Raw genomic sequence first — 17,254 nt, 5'->3', positions numbered from 1 at the left:
ATATAATAAACATTAAAATAATGAGGAAAGATCCACTTTCACATGACCAAGCCCTTGAAACATTTACTTATGAACGTATTTTATTTTTTTCACTCGATTTTTCTGGAAATGTTTTAATGTGTTTAGCGCATTTAATGTCTTGTTTTAATTGCGCACGTGCGCGTCGTCATCAGTATTATGTCCATTAATGCGTTTATTAATGGACATATTGGTGGTTTTCTGAAGTAGGCTAATGTCGTGTGAATGCCGAGCTGAGCCAGCAGGAGGCGCCGCGGAGACTCTCATCACTCCGCTTTAACAACAACACTGCTCGACACTCGACGACCTCGGCAATCAGATTAAATACATACGGGTTTTTATATCATTTGCAACGCACTGCACAGCACACAAGAATCTACCAAAATCAAAAATGAAATATTTATTACAGCATTTGTGACTGAACACCTTTGAAACATTACGCCACAGTCCTCATACAAGTATTGAATGTTTTTGGGAGACAGTATTCATCTTCTATGGAGCACGTGCTGAGAGAGGAAGGGGTTCATGGACATACAATATCAATGCCACAGCAGATCTGAAACTAGCAAAAAACATTCGTCTTCAATTGAGGTAAACACATAGAATATCTAACATGAAACAATTAATAGACTGAACTCTGTACGAAGTTTCTTACAATATTCTCTCAGCTTCTCTCCGAGCTTTGAGTTCATAATTTAAGTTCTTTTTTTTTTCATCCTTTAAAAGTTTTTCACATCGCGATCGCTTCTCTTCTGTATGTGCCAAAGAATCCAGAGAACCGCGTGTTGGTATCGTCCATATATGGCAGACTATATACACACGTGGTATGTATATATATATATATATATTGATCCCCAGGCTGAAACTGCTGTAGGATGTTGTTTATTCTCCAGGAAACACGTCCTTCATAAGGCTCTTACTCTGAGAGTCCATGATACAAAATTAATAATATTAATAATAATAATAATAATATTAATAATAAAATAAAAACGTATAAAAGCAACACAATCCAGTGCTTAGGCAATTCAAACGAAGAACTTCACCTACAGGGCAACATTCATTCATGGACCAAAGAAGGGGGAAATGCATGAGGAAAGAAAGGATGAGGGAGAAGAGAAGAGAAGAAGAGAGCGGCTTCAGTCGGCAGAAACGGATGGAGGAGGAATGATCCCCGTTCTCCGGGTATTCCTGCGTTCGGAGCTCCTCTGCTTCGGGATCAGCACACACAGTGTGAACAACAGGCTTTACTCTAGGACTAGATCAGGGAACATGACGCGAGTGATACAAATGTACAAGATTTAATTTAGTTTCTATGCTTATACTACAGTAGTTTGAACTCTTGGAGTCTCTTTTGTCTTTTTTTTTCTTTTTCTTCTTTATCATCTGTGTGTGTGTGTGTGTGTGTGTGTGTGTGTGTGTGTATTAACAAGTTCAAACATCCTCTGTTGATTCGAACAGACACCCAAGACTTTACAAAGTGTTTTCGTCGTCAGCTCTTGGTCCTCCAGCAACGGAAGTAACAAAATTCACAAGATTAAAAAACAATCACAGCTCGACTGGAATTCCAGGTGAAGCTTCTAATTCACCGCTTTTGTCTTTTCCTTCACAAATCTTTCGAGGGGTTTTTGTCCGGGTCACGATCCGGGATGGTGTTGGTCGGGTCCGGGAGAGTCGTGGTCAGTTCTGGTGTCTGTGCATCAGCATGGCCACACGGGTCGAGGAGGACCAGGGGTTCGGTGGGTTTGGCAGGTTGATGGGTTTCTATCAATCCATGACTCTGTGAATCCGGTTGGTTGATGGTTTCGGCGGGTTTGGTGGGTCGATGGGTTTGGTAGGTTTGGTTGATCCGGTGGTTTGGGTTCAGTTGGTTCAGTGGATTCAGTGGGTTTGGTAGTTTTGGTTGATCCGGTGGTTTGGGTTCAGTTGGTTCAGTGGATTCAGTGGGTTTGGTAGGTTTGGTTGATCCGGTGGTTTGGGTTCAGTGGATACAGTGGGTCGATCTGGTGGGTTAGTTGGATTTGGTGGGTCGATGTGTTTGGTCAATCCGGTGGATTTGGTTGATTTGTTGGATCGATGGGTTCGGTTGGTTCGGTGAGTTGATGGGTTTGGTTGGTTTGGTGGATTTTGTGGGTTCTGTGGATTTAGTGGATTCGGTGGGTTTGGCGGGTTGATGGGTTTCTATCAATCCATGACTCTGTGAATCCGGTTGGTTGATGGTTTCAGTGGGTTTGGTGGATTCAGTGGGTTTGGTGGGTCGATGGGTTTGGTGGGTTTGGTCGATCCGGTGGATTTGGTTGATTCGGTGGGTCGATGGGTTCGGTTGGTTCGGTGAGTTGATTGGGTTTGGTTGGTTTGGTGGATTTTGTGGGTTCTGTGGATTTAGTGGATTCGGTGAATTTGGTGGGTTTGGACGATCCAGCGGGTTTGGTGGATTCGGTTGATCCGGTGGGTTGATGGGTTCGGTGGGTTTGGTGGGTCGATGGGTTCGACTGGTGGGTCGGTGATGCCATGCTCATGCCCACAGGACCACGCTGAGGAACACGCACTCCTCGCAGACCTGAGAGAGACACACATAGTCAGACCTGCAACATCTACATTCAGCTGGAGATATTCAAACAAAGAGAGAACTTTGATAAAGGCGTAGGAGTCTAATGATTCGACACGCGCCACAATACTGAACTCACGATACGCCGTTACTGCGATACCCCAAGACATATGATCAAAATTATTAAAATGTGATATATCATTGTGTGTGTGTGAATGAACAGGCTTGGACTTGATGAATGAAATCCAAAGCACAGGTAAAATTTATAAACATTTGGGACCAAAAATTATTCCGACACTTTGACCTGATCGTGTTTTGCTGAAGTGTTTTATCTATAATTGCTAACGTAACCTTTTTACACACTTATATTGCATATGTATTACACAATATATATTGTCACTATCCACGATACACTTTGGCGCATCAGATTCACTTCACATGATGTTGAGTTCATTTGACCGATCACGCATCAATCGAACCCTTGAACTTGGAGTTGCTGATCGCGCAGCTTCGTTTGATGCGTTGTCGTAATTTCCACTGAAACAGAAGCTAAGGCGGGACTTATTGAATGGCTCCTCCCCCTTGTCAAATAGCCAATAGCGTCTAGTTTCCCTCACAGACTGACAGCAGCATGGAAGCGAATCGATACGCTGGATTCAATAGTAGAGATGTGAATGTCGAGAAGCGGTGATGTCATAAAAAAGAGACTGTGAGTTCTGAATGCTTATATCTCCATCGTGCGCGAGTGAGATACGTGTGTAGCGTTGGGAATCTAGATACGTCAGTGTTTCGTGCCGTGACCCCGGGGTCATTAACAGGAGGGGTCGGGGTCACGCCAGGGTCATCAGGCGTGATTATGATGCGCACGTGTTTATTAAAGCTCACGACGATGCTAGCGAAAGCTCCCGTTAAAAGCGGCGTGGTGTAGATGTGTGTTCTCCAGCAACAGCACACCTCTCTGATCGCTCCGTCACACATCATAATTACACCGCAAACACACCATATTGTGCCTGTGCTTAATCGAATCAGAGATGGCTAATATTCCTCCGTATTAAGCTATTAATCTAATTGCTCATGAAGCATAAAATATGTTACGTAATTAAATAGTCTGAGAATTATCCCGCACCGTATTAAAAATTACCCAAGCTGAGCAAATGTTGTCTCCGCGGCTGTTTTAGTGAACGCTCGCCGTGTTTCTGAGTCTATTAACGCGCAGCTTCGCTATCCTGACCTGCAGGAACCCGCTGTCTATTTACATATAAAGGGTTCTTTTAATCAAGCCAAGTGTTATTATATTGAGGCTCATTGAGCAAGAAGTAGAGGTGTTAAATAAAATCTTCTCTGCCCTGCCACCTTTGGGACGCCATACGTCTTGATTTCTGAAATGTCAGTGGCGGGAAGCTTAATCAGACGGGGAACGCGAGCGCATTTACACACTTTAATGCATTTTTTCCCGTAGCCGACGCTGATATTCCCATTCCATTCCCAGTAAAAAAAGGAAAAGGCAGGCGCTTCCCCGGTGAAGGATGGCCGTGTCACCCGTGTCTCTATATCTCTCTCCGGGAGCGTAATGTACTGCGCGGTTCCCGTCTTTGCATATAAGATAATTTGGGCATCAATCCTTCCCCTGACAGATTTATGTCACTCTGAGGACAGTTTCACTTCTCCTTTTTTATCGCTTCACTGGAGCCCGCTTAATTTCACCCCGTCATCTTCTACCCCAGGAGATGCCAGTCCCCCCCACCCCCCACCCACCCAAATGTCCAACATTTGCATTGGCCGCGTGAGACGCTGAGCGCGCCAATAAATAAATTCCACTTTACTGCTTTCCTGCCTTGTTTTTTTTTTTTTTTTCTCCGGGAAACATTGCACGACCCGCGTCTCACCTGACTCGTGATGGCGGTCGTAAAGCCTAGCGTCTATGCTGTTATTTTGGGATTTCAGGGGAATTCTGACAGGAAAAGGACAGGAAAGACTCCTGAAAGAAAGGCGGAGGACGAGAACGAGTGCTAGTGTACTTACTTCCCCCTTTTCTTTACTGTAGAGCGGTTACATGTAGTGCCACTGGCCGTCCATGCCCATGTTCATGCCCATGCCACTCATAGGACCTGCAGAGACACACACCGTCAGAGTTCAGCACACACACACACTCTTAATAATGTTGGGTTAAAAAAATTCCAATGGGATGGTATAGCACCTTCCCAACTGGGATTATTTTAACCCAATGCAAAAGTAACCAAACAGTTTTTTTTTTTGTTTTTTTTTAATGAATAAAATACACTTTGTTTTCAAATACAGATTGTGGAGGAACGAGATGTGGAGGAACCTCACCTGCCGGCCGGATGCCCATGTGCTGCTGCCCGTCCAGCACGAAGCTGCCCATCGGCTGGCCCTCGGGACTGTACGCCGCTCCCTGGCTCACTGAAGGATCAAGAAGAAAACCTGAGTGAAGTCAAGCGTGGACAGCAGGGGAAGAAGAGAGAAGACACACCAGACAATCAGCGGTTATCCCAGCAGCAGCCCAAACACACACACACACACACATACACACACACACACGTCTTCTGGCAGTCGAGAAAGGGTTGAGACAACAACACTGAACAGAGTCCGACTCTACACCGGCATCTCTGGGATCAGAACCAGGGTTTGAAACTCACTTTTTTGCTCACCGGCCAATTAAAGTGTTTCAGTTACTGGCCATTCAGAAGAAATGAACCAGATTAACTACATCACAGCGTGTGTGTGTGTGTGTGTATATATATATATACTGTATATACTGTATATGAATGTATGAAATCAAAATTTGATCTAATTCAAGCAAAATCCTGTAATCCATCATCTCCTCTTTCATCTCATCACCAAACGTGTGTTCTCGGAGGACAGATCCACACAGGACAGAGAACATCAACACATGTGGGATGCTGGGAAATAACAACGTCTTTTCTGTTCACCAAACGCTTCTAATCTTCACTATTAAAACAAGCGTGGCGTTCTCTGTGGTGTAGTGACGTGTGTGTGTTTGAGTGAGACAGATATGAACAGATTCTGTGCAACACTGTATTTAATATATCACAAGTATTTGTGCTAAATCTGCAGGTTACACTTCATGAACTTCACAGCAAAGTGAGGAAATATAATAAGTAACGCACCAAATTATCTCGTTATTAAACAGTGTTTCCCGCCAAAACTGGTTTTACACGCATATGGTGTGTGTGTGTTCATTTCAAACCCTGATCATGAGATCTCAGAGATCTATAAACGCTATATCTTCTTCATCCACTATCAGATGTTATAGTCTTCATCCCAGTGTTCACTGAACATCCTCTTCCTCAAATCTGCTCATCATCATCAAGCCTCCAACAGCTCAAGAACTAGAGAATCTGCCTTTGGTTTGTAAGGTGAGTTCATGTATGATTATGCAAATCACGTTCTAATGTAGCGTAACACAAAGAGAAACAGAATTACGGTAAAGTTCTCCTGTGGCCAATTAGCATTGAGGCGTACTAATGTCCCTGACGCCCGCGAGACGGAGAAGCTGCGTTAGACTCGAGGAGATGAAGATGTTTACCTGCTCGATTCGACTGGTCAATCATGGGCTGCACTATTCTTCTTCTGGCGTTGATGAACCTGAAACACAAGAAGAACACGAGCGGTTACATCACACACCGTAACACACCGTCACACACCTCACACGACACAAGCCTGGACTCGGACTCGAGCCGTCTCAAATCTGGACTCGCAAATAGAAACGATGGTCATTCTTCTTGGTTATGAGAACACTAATGGAACATTCCAGAACATCATTCTTCACACATTATGAACGTTACTTTTGAATGTTCTCGGAATGTTCTGAAGCAAGAAGATACATTTAAAAACCGTCAGATGAACGTCCAACTGGACCGTTGCAGATCAATGTGTAACTAATGTGTGTGTGCTGATGTTTGTGTGCTGATGTGTGTGTGCTGATGTTTTGAGAGCATCATTAAAATCCAGAAGTTCTGTTAACATTACTGGAGGAACGTTTGAGGGAACGTTCCTATTCCCATTTGACCTCATTCCGTTCCCATTATCCATTTGAATGTTCCCATTTGAAGTTCTGTTAACATTACTGGAGGAACGTTTGAGGGAACGCAGCCAAAACGTTCCCATTTCTCCTCAGATGATGTGATCTGTTGAGGAGGAACACGCGAGACCCAGCGGACGATCACTGAGACCTGAGGAAGCGTGTGTGTTACTGGATCTGGACGAACCCCCGCCTCACACACACACACAAACATTATTCTTCATGTGTTATCGCTCACGGGACGTTCAAGGGCTGCGATACAAGCGTCTCTTTGAGTCGGCCCTCTCTCTCTCTCTCTCTCTCTCTCTCTCTCTCTCTCTCTCCAGCTGTCTGTAAATGAGCTCCAGGCTTTCAGCTATTGTTATGTCAGCGAGACCATCAATTAGCCTGTCTGAAGTTTATCACCAGCACGACAGCGAATAAGAGCAGCTCTACCAAACCTCTTTCTCTCTCTCTCTCTCTCTCTCTTTCCCCCTCTCTCTCTCTTTCTCTCTCTCTCTCTCTCTCGGGTCACCGTGAGGTCAGTGCCAGTCGAGTGTTCCTCAGTAAAGTCGAGTCTCGCTGTAAAGGTGCTCAGTGGTCGAGGTGCCCACATGTGTTGTGTGTTAGAGCGAGGGTCGGGATCACGCTGAGGTTGTCCCGCACGACACACACACACACACACACACACACACACACACCGGGCCGGTCATTAGATACAAGCAGGACTGGAATCAATTTGAGCCGTAATCCCTCATGATGCTCGTACTTCCATTACCTTAAACACTCGCGGTGTGTGTGTGTGTGTGTGTGTGTGTGTGTGTGCGTTCACAACGACACGCAGGAAACGTGCAGATGTGGGAATACCAGAGGAACAATATATCATTCACAATATATCACTTTACAGAACTGCAACAGTGTGTATGGCGGATAGTGACGATATATAGTGTATGGTTCAGGTTTAGTGTGATATAATGTTGGATATAATGTATAATCATGCATGTGTATGTCCTGATAATGCCGAATGAACACACACACACACACACACACACACACACTGAGGAGTTTAAATACGGCTCAATCATGACTGTCATTCTGTGGTCAGATATTTGGGTATAATAATAATTTGGATCGCTGGCTTCTCTCGTGTCACACACACACTTCAAGAGTTTAAATATAAATATAAGCCTTTAAGTCTAAATATAACTAAAGATTTCTATTTCAAATTTTTTTTTTAAATTTCTATTCTTCAAAGAATCCTGAAAAATTAAAATGTATGACAGTTTCCGCAAAAATATGACAATATTCATCAATGTTTCAGATCCTCATATTAGAGTGATTTCTGAAGGGTCATGTGACACTGAAGACTGGAGTAATGATGATAAATTCAGGAATAAATTACACTTTACTGCATATTCACATAGAAATCAGCTGATTTATATTAATATTTCACTGTTTCTACTGTATTTTTCATCAAATAAATGCAATAATCATAAGAGACTAAACAATCAAACATCTCTCGACCCCAGACGACTGAACGGCAGTGTGTGACCATTGATTAATAAGCTGTATTTGTTTATTAGTCATGTGATCAACTGTATAATGTACAGAATGACACATCTGATCCTTCATGATCCCGTACGTTATATGTGTCCAAAACACACCAAACCATCCTCAGAAACTGGAGAACGCCAGAACAGTGATGGATGAATTTCTTTAACCCACTCAGACCCTGTGTCCATTACAATGGACATCACATGTCAGCCCCCATTTTTTAACTTCCGGAGCATTTCACAATGGACAAATATGGAATAAAAATGCAAAAATGGAGTCACTAGACCCTTCCAGAGCTGATATACTGAGATCCCACGCAACATTTATGCCATGATAAATATCTTAATATCTCAGCTCTGGAAGGGTCTAGAGCCTCCATTTTTGCACTCAGGTCTAAGTCTCATGGCCCTCTATCAGAATTTGGGAAGATTGGAGAAACTTAATTTTTCGCCCAAAAAAAAAAAAACGTAAGGGGTACCACTGTCGTTTTTTTTTCGGGCCGAATTTTTGAGTTTCGATATCTCAGCTCTGGAAGGGGCTAGAGCCTCCATTTTTGCACTCAGGTCTAAGTCTCATGGCCCTCTACCAGAATCCAGAGTTTTGAGAAGATTGGAGAAACTTAATTTTTCGCCCAAAAAAAAAAACGTAAGGGGTACCACTGTCGTTTTTTTTTCAGGCCGAATTTTTGAGCTTCGATATCTCAGCTCTGGAAGGGGCTAGAGCCTCCATTTTTGCACTCAGGTCTAAGTCTCATGGCCCTCTATCAGAATCCATAGTTTTGAGAAGATTGGAGAAACTTAATTTTTCGCCCAAAAAAAAAAAACGTAAGGGGTACCACTGTCGTTTTTTTTTTCGGGCCGAATTTTTGAGTTTCGATATCTCAGCTCTGGAAGGGGCTAGAGCCTCCATTTTTGCACTCAGGTCTAAGTCTCATGGCCCTCTATCAGAATCCAGAGTTTTAAAAAGATTGGAGAAACTTAATTTTTCGCCCAAAAAAAAAAACGTAAGGGGTACCACTGTCGTGTTTTTTTCGGGCCGAATTTTTGAGTTTCGCGGTGTGTGTGTGTGTGTGTGTGTGTGTGTGCGTTCACAACGACACGCAGGAAACGTGCAGATGTGGGAATACCAGAGGAACAATATATCATTCACAATATATCACTTTACAGAACTGCAACAGTGTGTATGGCGGATAGTGACGATATATAGTGTATGGTTCAGGTTTAGTGTGATATAATGTTGGATATAATGTATAATCATGCATGTGTATGTCCTGATAATGCCGAATGAACACACACACACACACACACACACACACACTGAGGAGTTTAAATACGGCTCAATCATGACTGTCATTCTGTGGTCAGATATTTGGGTATAATAATAATTTGGATCGCTGGCTTCTCTCGTGTCACACACACACTTCAAGAGTTTAAATATAAATATAAGCCTTTAAGTCTAAATATAACTAAAGATTTCTATTTCAAATTTTTTTTTTAAATTTCTATTCTTCAAAGAATCCTGAAAAATTAAAATGTATGACAGTTTCCGCAAAAATATGACAATATTCATCAATGTTTCAGATCCTCATATTAGAGTGATTTCTGAAGGGTCATGTGACACTGAAGACTGGAGTAATGATGATAAATTCAGGAATAAATTACACTTTACTGCATATTCACATAGAAATCAGCTGATTTATATTAATATTTCACTGTTTCTACTGTATTTTTCATCAAATAAATGCAATAATCATAAGAGACTAAACAATCTCAGATATCTCAGCTCTGGAAGGGGCTAGAGCCTCCATTTTTGCACTCAGGTCTAAGTCTCATGGCCCTCTATCAGAATCCAGAGTTTTGAAAAGATTGGAGAAACTTAATTTTTTCACCCAAAAAAAAAAACGTAAGGGGTACCACTGTCGTTTTTTTTTTTTTCGGGCCGAATTTTTGAGTTTCGATATCTCAGCTCTGGAAGGGGCTAGAGCCTCCATTTTGCACTCAGGTCTAAGTCTCATGGCCCTCTATCAGAATCCAGAGTTTTGAGAAGATTGGATAAACTTAATTTTTCGCCCAAAAAAAAAACGTAAGGGGTACCACTGTCGTTTTTTTTTTTCAGGCCGAATTTTTGAGTTTCGATATCTCAGCTCTGGAAGGGGCTAGAGCCTCCATTTTTGCACTCAGGTCTAAGTCTCATGGCCCTCTATCAGAATCCAGAGTTTTGAGAAGATTGGAGAAACTTAATTTTTCGCCCAAAAAAAAAAAACGTAAGGGGTACCACTGTCGTTTTTTTTTCGGGCCGAATTTTTGAGTTTCAATATCTCGGCTCTGCAAGGGGCTAGAGCCTCCATTTTTGCACTCAGGTCTAAGTCTCATGGCCCTCTATCAGAATCCAGAGTTTTGGGAAGATTGGAGAAACTTAATTTTTCGCCCGAAAAAAAAAAACGTAAGGGGTACCACTGTCGTTTTTTTTTCGGGCCGAATTTTTGAGTTTCGATATCTAAGCTCTGGAAGGGGCTAGAGCCTCCATTTTTGCACTCAGGTCTAAGTCTCATGGCCCTCTATCAGAATCCAGAGTTTTGAAAAGATTGGAGAAACTTAATTTTTCGCCCAAAAAAAAAAAACGTAAGGGGTACCACTGTCGTGTTTTTTTCGGGCCGAATTTTTGAGTTTCGATATCTCAGCTCTGGAAGGGGCTAGAGCCTCCATTTTTGCACTCAGGTCTAAGTCTCATGGCCCTCTATCAGAATCCAGAGTTTTGGGAAGATTGGAGAAACTTAAATTTTCGCCCCAAAAAAAAAAACGTAAGGGGTACCACTGTCGTTTTTTTTTCGGGCCGAATTTTTGAGTTTCGATATCTCAGCTCTGGAAGGGGCTAGAGCCTCCATTTTTGCACTCAGGTCTAAGTCTCATGGCCCTCTATCAGAATCCAGAGTTTTGGGAAGATTGGAGAAACTTAATTTTTCGCCCAAAAAAAAAAAACGTAAGGGGTACCACTGTCGTTTTTTTTTCGGGCCGAATTTTTGAGTTTCGATATCTCAGCTCTGGAAGGGGCTAGAGCCTCCATTTTGCACTCAGGTCTAAGTCTCATGGCCCTCTATCAGAATCCAGAGTTTTGAAAAGATTGGAGAAACTTAATTTTTTCACCCAAAAAAAAAAACGTAAGGGGTACCACTGTCGTTTTTTTTTTTTCGGGCCGAATTTTTGAGTTTCGATATCTCAGCTCTGGAAGGGGCTAGAGCCTCCATTTTGCACTCAGGTCTAAGTCTCATGGCCCTCTATCAGAATCCAGAGTTTTGAAAAGATTGGAGAAACTTAATTTTTCGCCCGAAAAAAAAAACGTAAGGGGTACCACTGTCGTTTTTTTTTTCGGGCCGAATTTTTGAGTTTCGATATCTCAGCTCTGGAAGGGGCTAGAGCCTCCATTTTGCACTCAGTTCTAAGTCTCATGGCCCTCTATCAGAATCCAGAGTTTTGAGAAGATTGGAGAAACTTAATTTTTCGCCCAAAAAAAAAAACGTAAGGGGTACCACTGTCGTTTTTTTTTCAGGCCGAATTTTTGAGCTTCGATATCTCAGCTCTGGAAGGGGCTAGAGCCTCCATTTTTGCACTCAGGTCTAAGTCTCATGGCCCTCTATCAGAATCCAGAGTTTTGAGAAGATTGGAGAAACTTAATTTTTCGCCCAAAAAAAAAAAACGTAAGGGGTACCACTGTCGTTTTTTTTTTCGGGCCGAATTTTTGAGTTTCGATATCTCAGCTCTGGAAGGGGCTAGAGCCTCCATTTTTGCACTCAGGTCTAAGTCTCATGGCCCTCTATCAGAATCCAGAGTTTTGAGAAGATTGGAGAAACTTAATTTTTCGTCCAAAAAAAAAAATGTAAGGGGTACCACTGTCGTTTTTTTTTTCAGGCCGAATTTTTGAGTTTCGATATCTCAGCTCTGGAAGGGGCTAGAGCCTCCATTTTTGCACTCAGGTCTAAGTCTCATGGCCCTCTATCAGAATCCAGAGTTTTGAGAAGATTGGAGAAACTTAATTTTTCGCCCAAAAAAAAAAAAACGTAAGGGGTACCACTGTCGTTTTTTTTTCGGGCCGTATTTTTGAGTTTCGATATCTCGGCTCTGCAAGGGGCTAGAGCCTCCATTTTTGCACTCAGGTCTAAGTCTCATGGCCCTCTATCAGAATCCAGAGTTTTGGGAAGATTGGAGAAACTTAATTTTTCGCCCAAAAAAAAAAAACGTAAGGGGTACCACTGTCGTTTTTTTTTCGGGCCGAATTTTTGAGTTTCGATATCTCAGCTCTGGAAGGGGCTAGAGCCTCCATTTTTGCACTCAGGTCTAAGTCTCATGGCCCTCTATCAGAATCCAGAGTTTTGAGAAGATTGGAGAAACTTAATTTTTCGTCCAAAAAAAAAAATGTAAGGGGTACCACTGTCGTTTTTTTTTTCAGGCCGAATTTTTGAGTTTCGATATCTCAGCTCTGGAAGGGGCTAGAGCCTCCATTTTTGCACTCAGGTCTAAGTCTCATGGCCCTCTATCAGAATCCAGAGTTTTGAGAAGATTGGAGAAACTTAATTTTTCGCCCAAAAAAAAAAAACGTAAGGGGTACCACTGTCGTTTTTTTTTCGGGCCGTATTTTTGAGTTTCGATATCTCGGCTCTGCAAGGGGCTAGAGCCTCCATTTTTGCACTCAGGTCTAAGTCTCATGGCCCTCTATCAGAATCCAGAGTTTTGAGAAGATTGGAGAAACTTAATTTTTCGCCCAAAAAAAAAAAACGTAAGGGGTACCACTGTCGTTTTTTTTTCGGGCCGAATTTTTGAGTTTCGATATCTCAGCTCTGGAAGGGGCTAGAGCCTCCATTTTTGCACTCAGGTCTAAGTCTCATGGCCCTCTATCAGAATCCAGAGTTTTGAAAAGATTGGAGAAACTTAATTTTTTCACCCAAAAAAAAAAAACGTAAGGGGTACCACTGTCGTTTTTTTTTCGGGCCGAATTTTTGAGTTTCGATATCTCAGCTCTGGAAGGGGCTAGAGCCTCCATTTTTGCACTCAGGTCTAAGTCTCATGGCCCTCTATCAGAATCCAGAGTTTTGAAAAGATTGGAGAAACTTAATTTTTTCACCCAAAAAAAAAAACGTAAGGGGTACCACTGTCGTTTTTTTTTTTTTTTCGGGCCGAATTTTTGAGTTTCGATATCTCAGCTCTGGAAGGGGCTAGAGCCTCCATTTTGCACTCAGGTCTAAGTCTCATGGCCCTCTATCAGAATCCAGAGTTTTGGGAAGATTGGAGAAACTTAATTTTTCGCCCAAAAAAAAAAACGTAAGGGGTACCACTGTCGTTTTTTTTCGGGCCGAATTTTTGAGTTTCGATATCTCAGCTCTGGAAGGGGCTAGAGCCTCCATTTTTGCACTCAGGTCTAAGTCTCATGGCCCTCTATCAGAATCCAGAGTTTTGAAAAGATTGGAGAAACTTAATTTTTTCACCCAAAAAAAAAACGTAAGGGGTACCACTGTCATTTTTTTTTTTTTCGGGCCGAATTTTTGAGTTTCGATATCTCAGCTCTGGAAGGGGCTAGAGCCTCCATTTTGCACTCAGGTCTAAGTCTCATGGCCCTCTATCAGAATCCAGAGTTTTGAAAAGATTGGAGAAACTTAATTTTTCGCCCGAAAAAAAAAAACGTAAGGGGTACCACTGTCGTTTTTTTTTCGGGCCGAATTTTTGAGTTTCGATATCTCAGCTCTGGAAGGGGCTAGAGCCTCCATTTTGCACTCAGGTCTAAGTCTCATGGCCCTCTATCAGAATCCAGAGTTTTGAGAAGATTGGATAAACTTAATTTTTCGCCCAAAAAAAAAACGTAAGGGGTACCACTGTCGTTTTTTTTTTTCAGGCCGAATTTTTGAGTTTCGATATCTCAGCTCTGGAAGGGGCTAGAGCCTCCATTTTTGCACTCAGGTCTAAGTCTCATGGCCCTCTATCAGAATCCAGAGTTTTGAGAAGATTGGAGAAACTTAATTTTTCGCCCAAAAAAAAAAAACGTAAGGGGTACCACTGTCGTTTTTTTTTCGGGCCGAATTTTTGAGTTTCGATATCTCGGCTCTGCAAGGGGCTAGAGCCTCCATTTTTGCACTCAGGTCTAAGTCTCATGGCCCTCTATCAGAATCCAGAGTTTTGGGAAGATTGGAGAAACTTAATTTTTCGCCCGAAAAAAAAAAAACGTAAGGGGTACCACTGTCGTTTTTTTTTCGGGCCGAATTTTTGAGTTTCGATATCTAAGCTCTGGAAGGGGCTAGAGCCTCCATTTTTGCACTCAGGTCTAAGTCTCATGGCCCTCTATCAGAATCCAGAGTTTTGAAAAGATTGGAGAAACTTAATTTTTCGCCCAAAAAAAAAAAACGTAAGGGGTACCACTGTCGTGTTTTTTTCGGGCCGAATTTTTGAGTTTCGATATCTCAGCTCTGGAAGGGGCTAGAGCCTCCATTTTTGCACTCAGGTCTAAGTCTCATGGCCCTCCATCAGAATCCAGAGTTTTGAGAAGATTGGAGAAACTTAATTTTTCGCCCAAAAAAAAAAACGTAAGGGGTACCACTGTCGTTTTTTTTTCGGGCCGAATTTTTGAGTTTCGATATCTCAGCTCTGGAAGGGGCTAGAGCCTCCATTTTTGCACTCAGGTCTAAGTCTCATGGCCCTCTATCAGAATCCAGAGTTTTGGGAAGATTGGAGAAACTTAATTTTTCGCCCAAAAAAAAAAAACGTAAGGGGTACCACTGTCGTTTTTTTTTCGGGCCGAATTTTTGAGTTTCGATATCTCAGCTCTGGAAGGGGCTAGAGCCTCCATTTTTGCACTCAGGTCTAAGTCTCATGGCCCTCTATCAGAATCCAGAGTTTTGGGAAGATTGGAGAAACTTAATTTTTCGCCCAAAAAAAAAAACGTAAGGGGTACCACTGTCGTTTTTTTTTCGGGCCGAATTTTTGAGTTTCGATATCTCAGCTCTGGAAGGGGCTAGAGCCTCCATTTTTGCACTCAGGTCTAAGTCTCATGGCCCTCTATCAGAATCCAGAGTTTTGAAAAGATTGGAGAAACTTAATTTTTTCACCCAAAAAAAAAAACGTAAGGGGTACCACTGTCGTTTTTTTTTTTTCGGGCCGAATTTTTGAGTTTCGATATCTCAGCTCTGGAAGGGGCTAGAGCCTCCATTTTGCACTCAGGTCTAAGTCTCATGGCCCTCTATCAGAATCCAGAGTTTTGAAAAGATTGGAGAAACTTAATTTTTCGCCCGAAAAAAAAAAACGTAAGGGGTACCACTGTCGTTTTTTTTTTCGGGCCGAATTTTTGAGTTTCGATATCTCAGCTCTGGAAGGGGCTAGAGCCTCCATTTTGCACTCAGTTCTAAGTCTCATGGCCCTCTATCAGAATCCAGAGTTTTGAGAAGATTGGAGAAACTTAATTTTTCGCCCAAAAAAAAAAACGTAAGGGGTACCACTGTCGTTTTTTTTTCAGGCCGAATTTTTGAGCTTCGATATCTCAGCTCTGGAAGGGGCTAGAGCCTCCATTTTTGCACTCAGGTCTAAGTCTCATGGCCCTCTATCAGAATCCAGAGTTTTGAGAAGATTGGAGAAACTTAATTTTTCGCCCAAAAAAAAAAAACGTAAGGGGTACCACTGTCGTTTTTTTTTTCGGGCCGAATTTTTGAGTTTCGATATCTCAGCTCTGGAAGGGGCTAGAGCCTCCATTTTTGCACTCAGGTCTAAGTCTCATGGCCCTCTATCAGAATCCAGAGTTTTGAGAAGATTGGAGAAACTTAATTTTTCGTCCAAAAAAAAAAATGTAAGGGGTACCACTGTCGTTTTTTTTTTCGGGCCGAATTTTTGAGTTTCGATATCTCAGCTCTGGAAGGGGCTAGAGCCTCCATTTTTGCACTCAGGTCTAAGTCTCATGGCCCTCTATCAGAATCCAGAGTTTTGAGAAGATTGGAGAAACTTAATTTTTCGCCCAAAAAAAAAAACACGTAAGGGGTACCACTGTCGTTTTTTTTTCGGGCCGTATTTTTGAGTTTCGATATCTCGGCTCTGCAAGGGGCTAGAGCCTCCATTTTTGCACTCAGGTCTAAGTCTCATGGCCCTCTATCAGAATCCAGAGTTTTGGGAAGATTGGAGAAACTTAATTTTTCGCCCAAAAAAAAAAAACGTAAGGGGTACCACTGTCGTTTTTTTTTCGGGCCGAATTTTTGAGTTTCGATATCTCAGCTCTGGAAGGGGCTAGAGCCTCCATTTTTGCACTCAGGTCTAAGTCTCATGGCCCTCTATCAGAATCCAGAGTTTTGAGAAGATTGGAGAAACTTAATTTTTCGTCCAAAAAAAAAAATGTAAGGGGTACCACTGTCGTTTTTTTTTTCAGGCCGAATTTTTGAGTTTCGATATCTCAGCTCTGGAAGGGGCTAGAGCCTCCATTTTTGCACTCAGGTCTAAGTCTCATGGCCCTCTATCAGAATCCAGAGTTTTGAGAAGATTGGAGAAACTTAATTTTTCGCCCAAAAAAAAAAAACGTAAGGGGTACCACTGTCGTTTTTTTTTCGGGCCGTATTTTTGAGTTTCGATATCTCGGCTCTGCAAGGGGCTAGAGCCTCCATTTTTGCACTCAGGTCTAAGTCTCATGGCCCTCTATCAGAATCCAGAGTTTTGAGAAGATTGGAGAAACTTAATTTTTCGCCCAAAAAAAAAAACGTAAGGGGTACCACTGTCGTTTTTTTTTCGGGCCGAATTTTTGAGTTTCGATATCTCAGCTCTGGAAGGGGCTAGAGCCTCCATTTTTGCACTCAGGTCTAAGTCTCATGGCCCTCTATCAGAATCCAGAGTTTTGAAAAGATTGGAGAAACTTAATTTTTTCACCCAAAAAAAAAAAACGTAAGGGGTACCACTGTCGTTTTTTTTTCGGGCCGAATTTTTGAGTTTCGATATCTCAGCTCTGGAAGGGGCTAGAGCCTCCATTTTTGCACTCAGGTCTAAGTCTCATGGCCCTCTATCAGAATCCAGAGTTTTGAAAAGATTGGAGAAACTTAATTTTTTCACCCAAAAAAAAAAACGTAAGGGGTACCACTGTCGTTT

The 17,254-nt window shown here is 42.3% G+C and overlaps 2 protein-coding genes across 8 annotated transcripts in view; one reads left to right on the top strand and one right to left on the bottom strand.

Annotated features, from left to right (window-relative positions):
* cdin1 (CDAN1 interacting nuclease 1) overlaps window positions 1–4,997 on the top strand; it is a 92,782-nt gene extending 87,785 nt beyond the window's left edge. For all 5 annotated transcript variants that reach the window (XM_089120006.1, XM_089120005.1, XM_089120002.1 and 2 more), the window contains one exon: window positions 4,862–4,997. The gene's annotated coding sequence lies outside the window, so the exon portion shown is untranslated. The remainder of the gene's footprint in view (window positions 1–4,861) is intronic.
* meis2a (Meis homeobox 2a) overlaps window positions 396–17,254 on the bottom strand; it is an 83,286-nt gene continuing 66,427 nt past the window's right edge. For 2 of the 3 annotated variants that reach the window (XM_089119999.1, XM_089120000.1), the window contains exons 10-13: window positions 6,132–6,190; window positions 4,895–5,005; window positions 4,586–4,671; window positions 396–2,575 (exon numbers count right to left, since the gene is read on the bottom strand). In XM_089119999.1, the coding sequence (XP_088976125.1) occupies window positions 4,613–4,671; window positions 4,895–5,005; window positions 6,132–6,190 (229 nt within the window). In that variant the 3' untranslated portion in view covers window positions 396–2,575; window positions 4,586–4,612. The remainder of the gene's footprint in view (window positions 2,576–4,585; window positions 4,672–4,894; window positions 5,006–6,131; window positions 6,191–17,254) is intronic. The other variant, XM_089120001.1, reaches the window with a different exon arrangement.

The sequence above is a fragment of the Pimephales promelas genome, chromosome 15, assembly GCF_988280905.1.
Source record: "Pimephales promelas chromosome 15, fPimPro1.hap1.1, whole genome shotgun sequence".
NCBI classification, from domain to species: Eukaryota; Metazoa; Chordata; class Actinopteri; order Cypriniformes; family Leuciscidae; genus Pimephales; species Pimephales promelas.
Note: the sequence above shows the minus strand (reverse complement) of the source record. Positions and strands in the feature narration are given on the sequence as shown.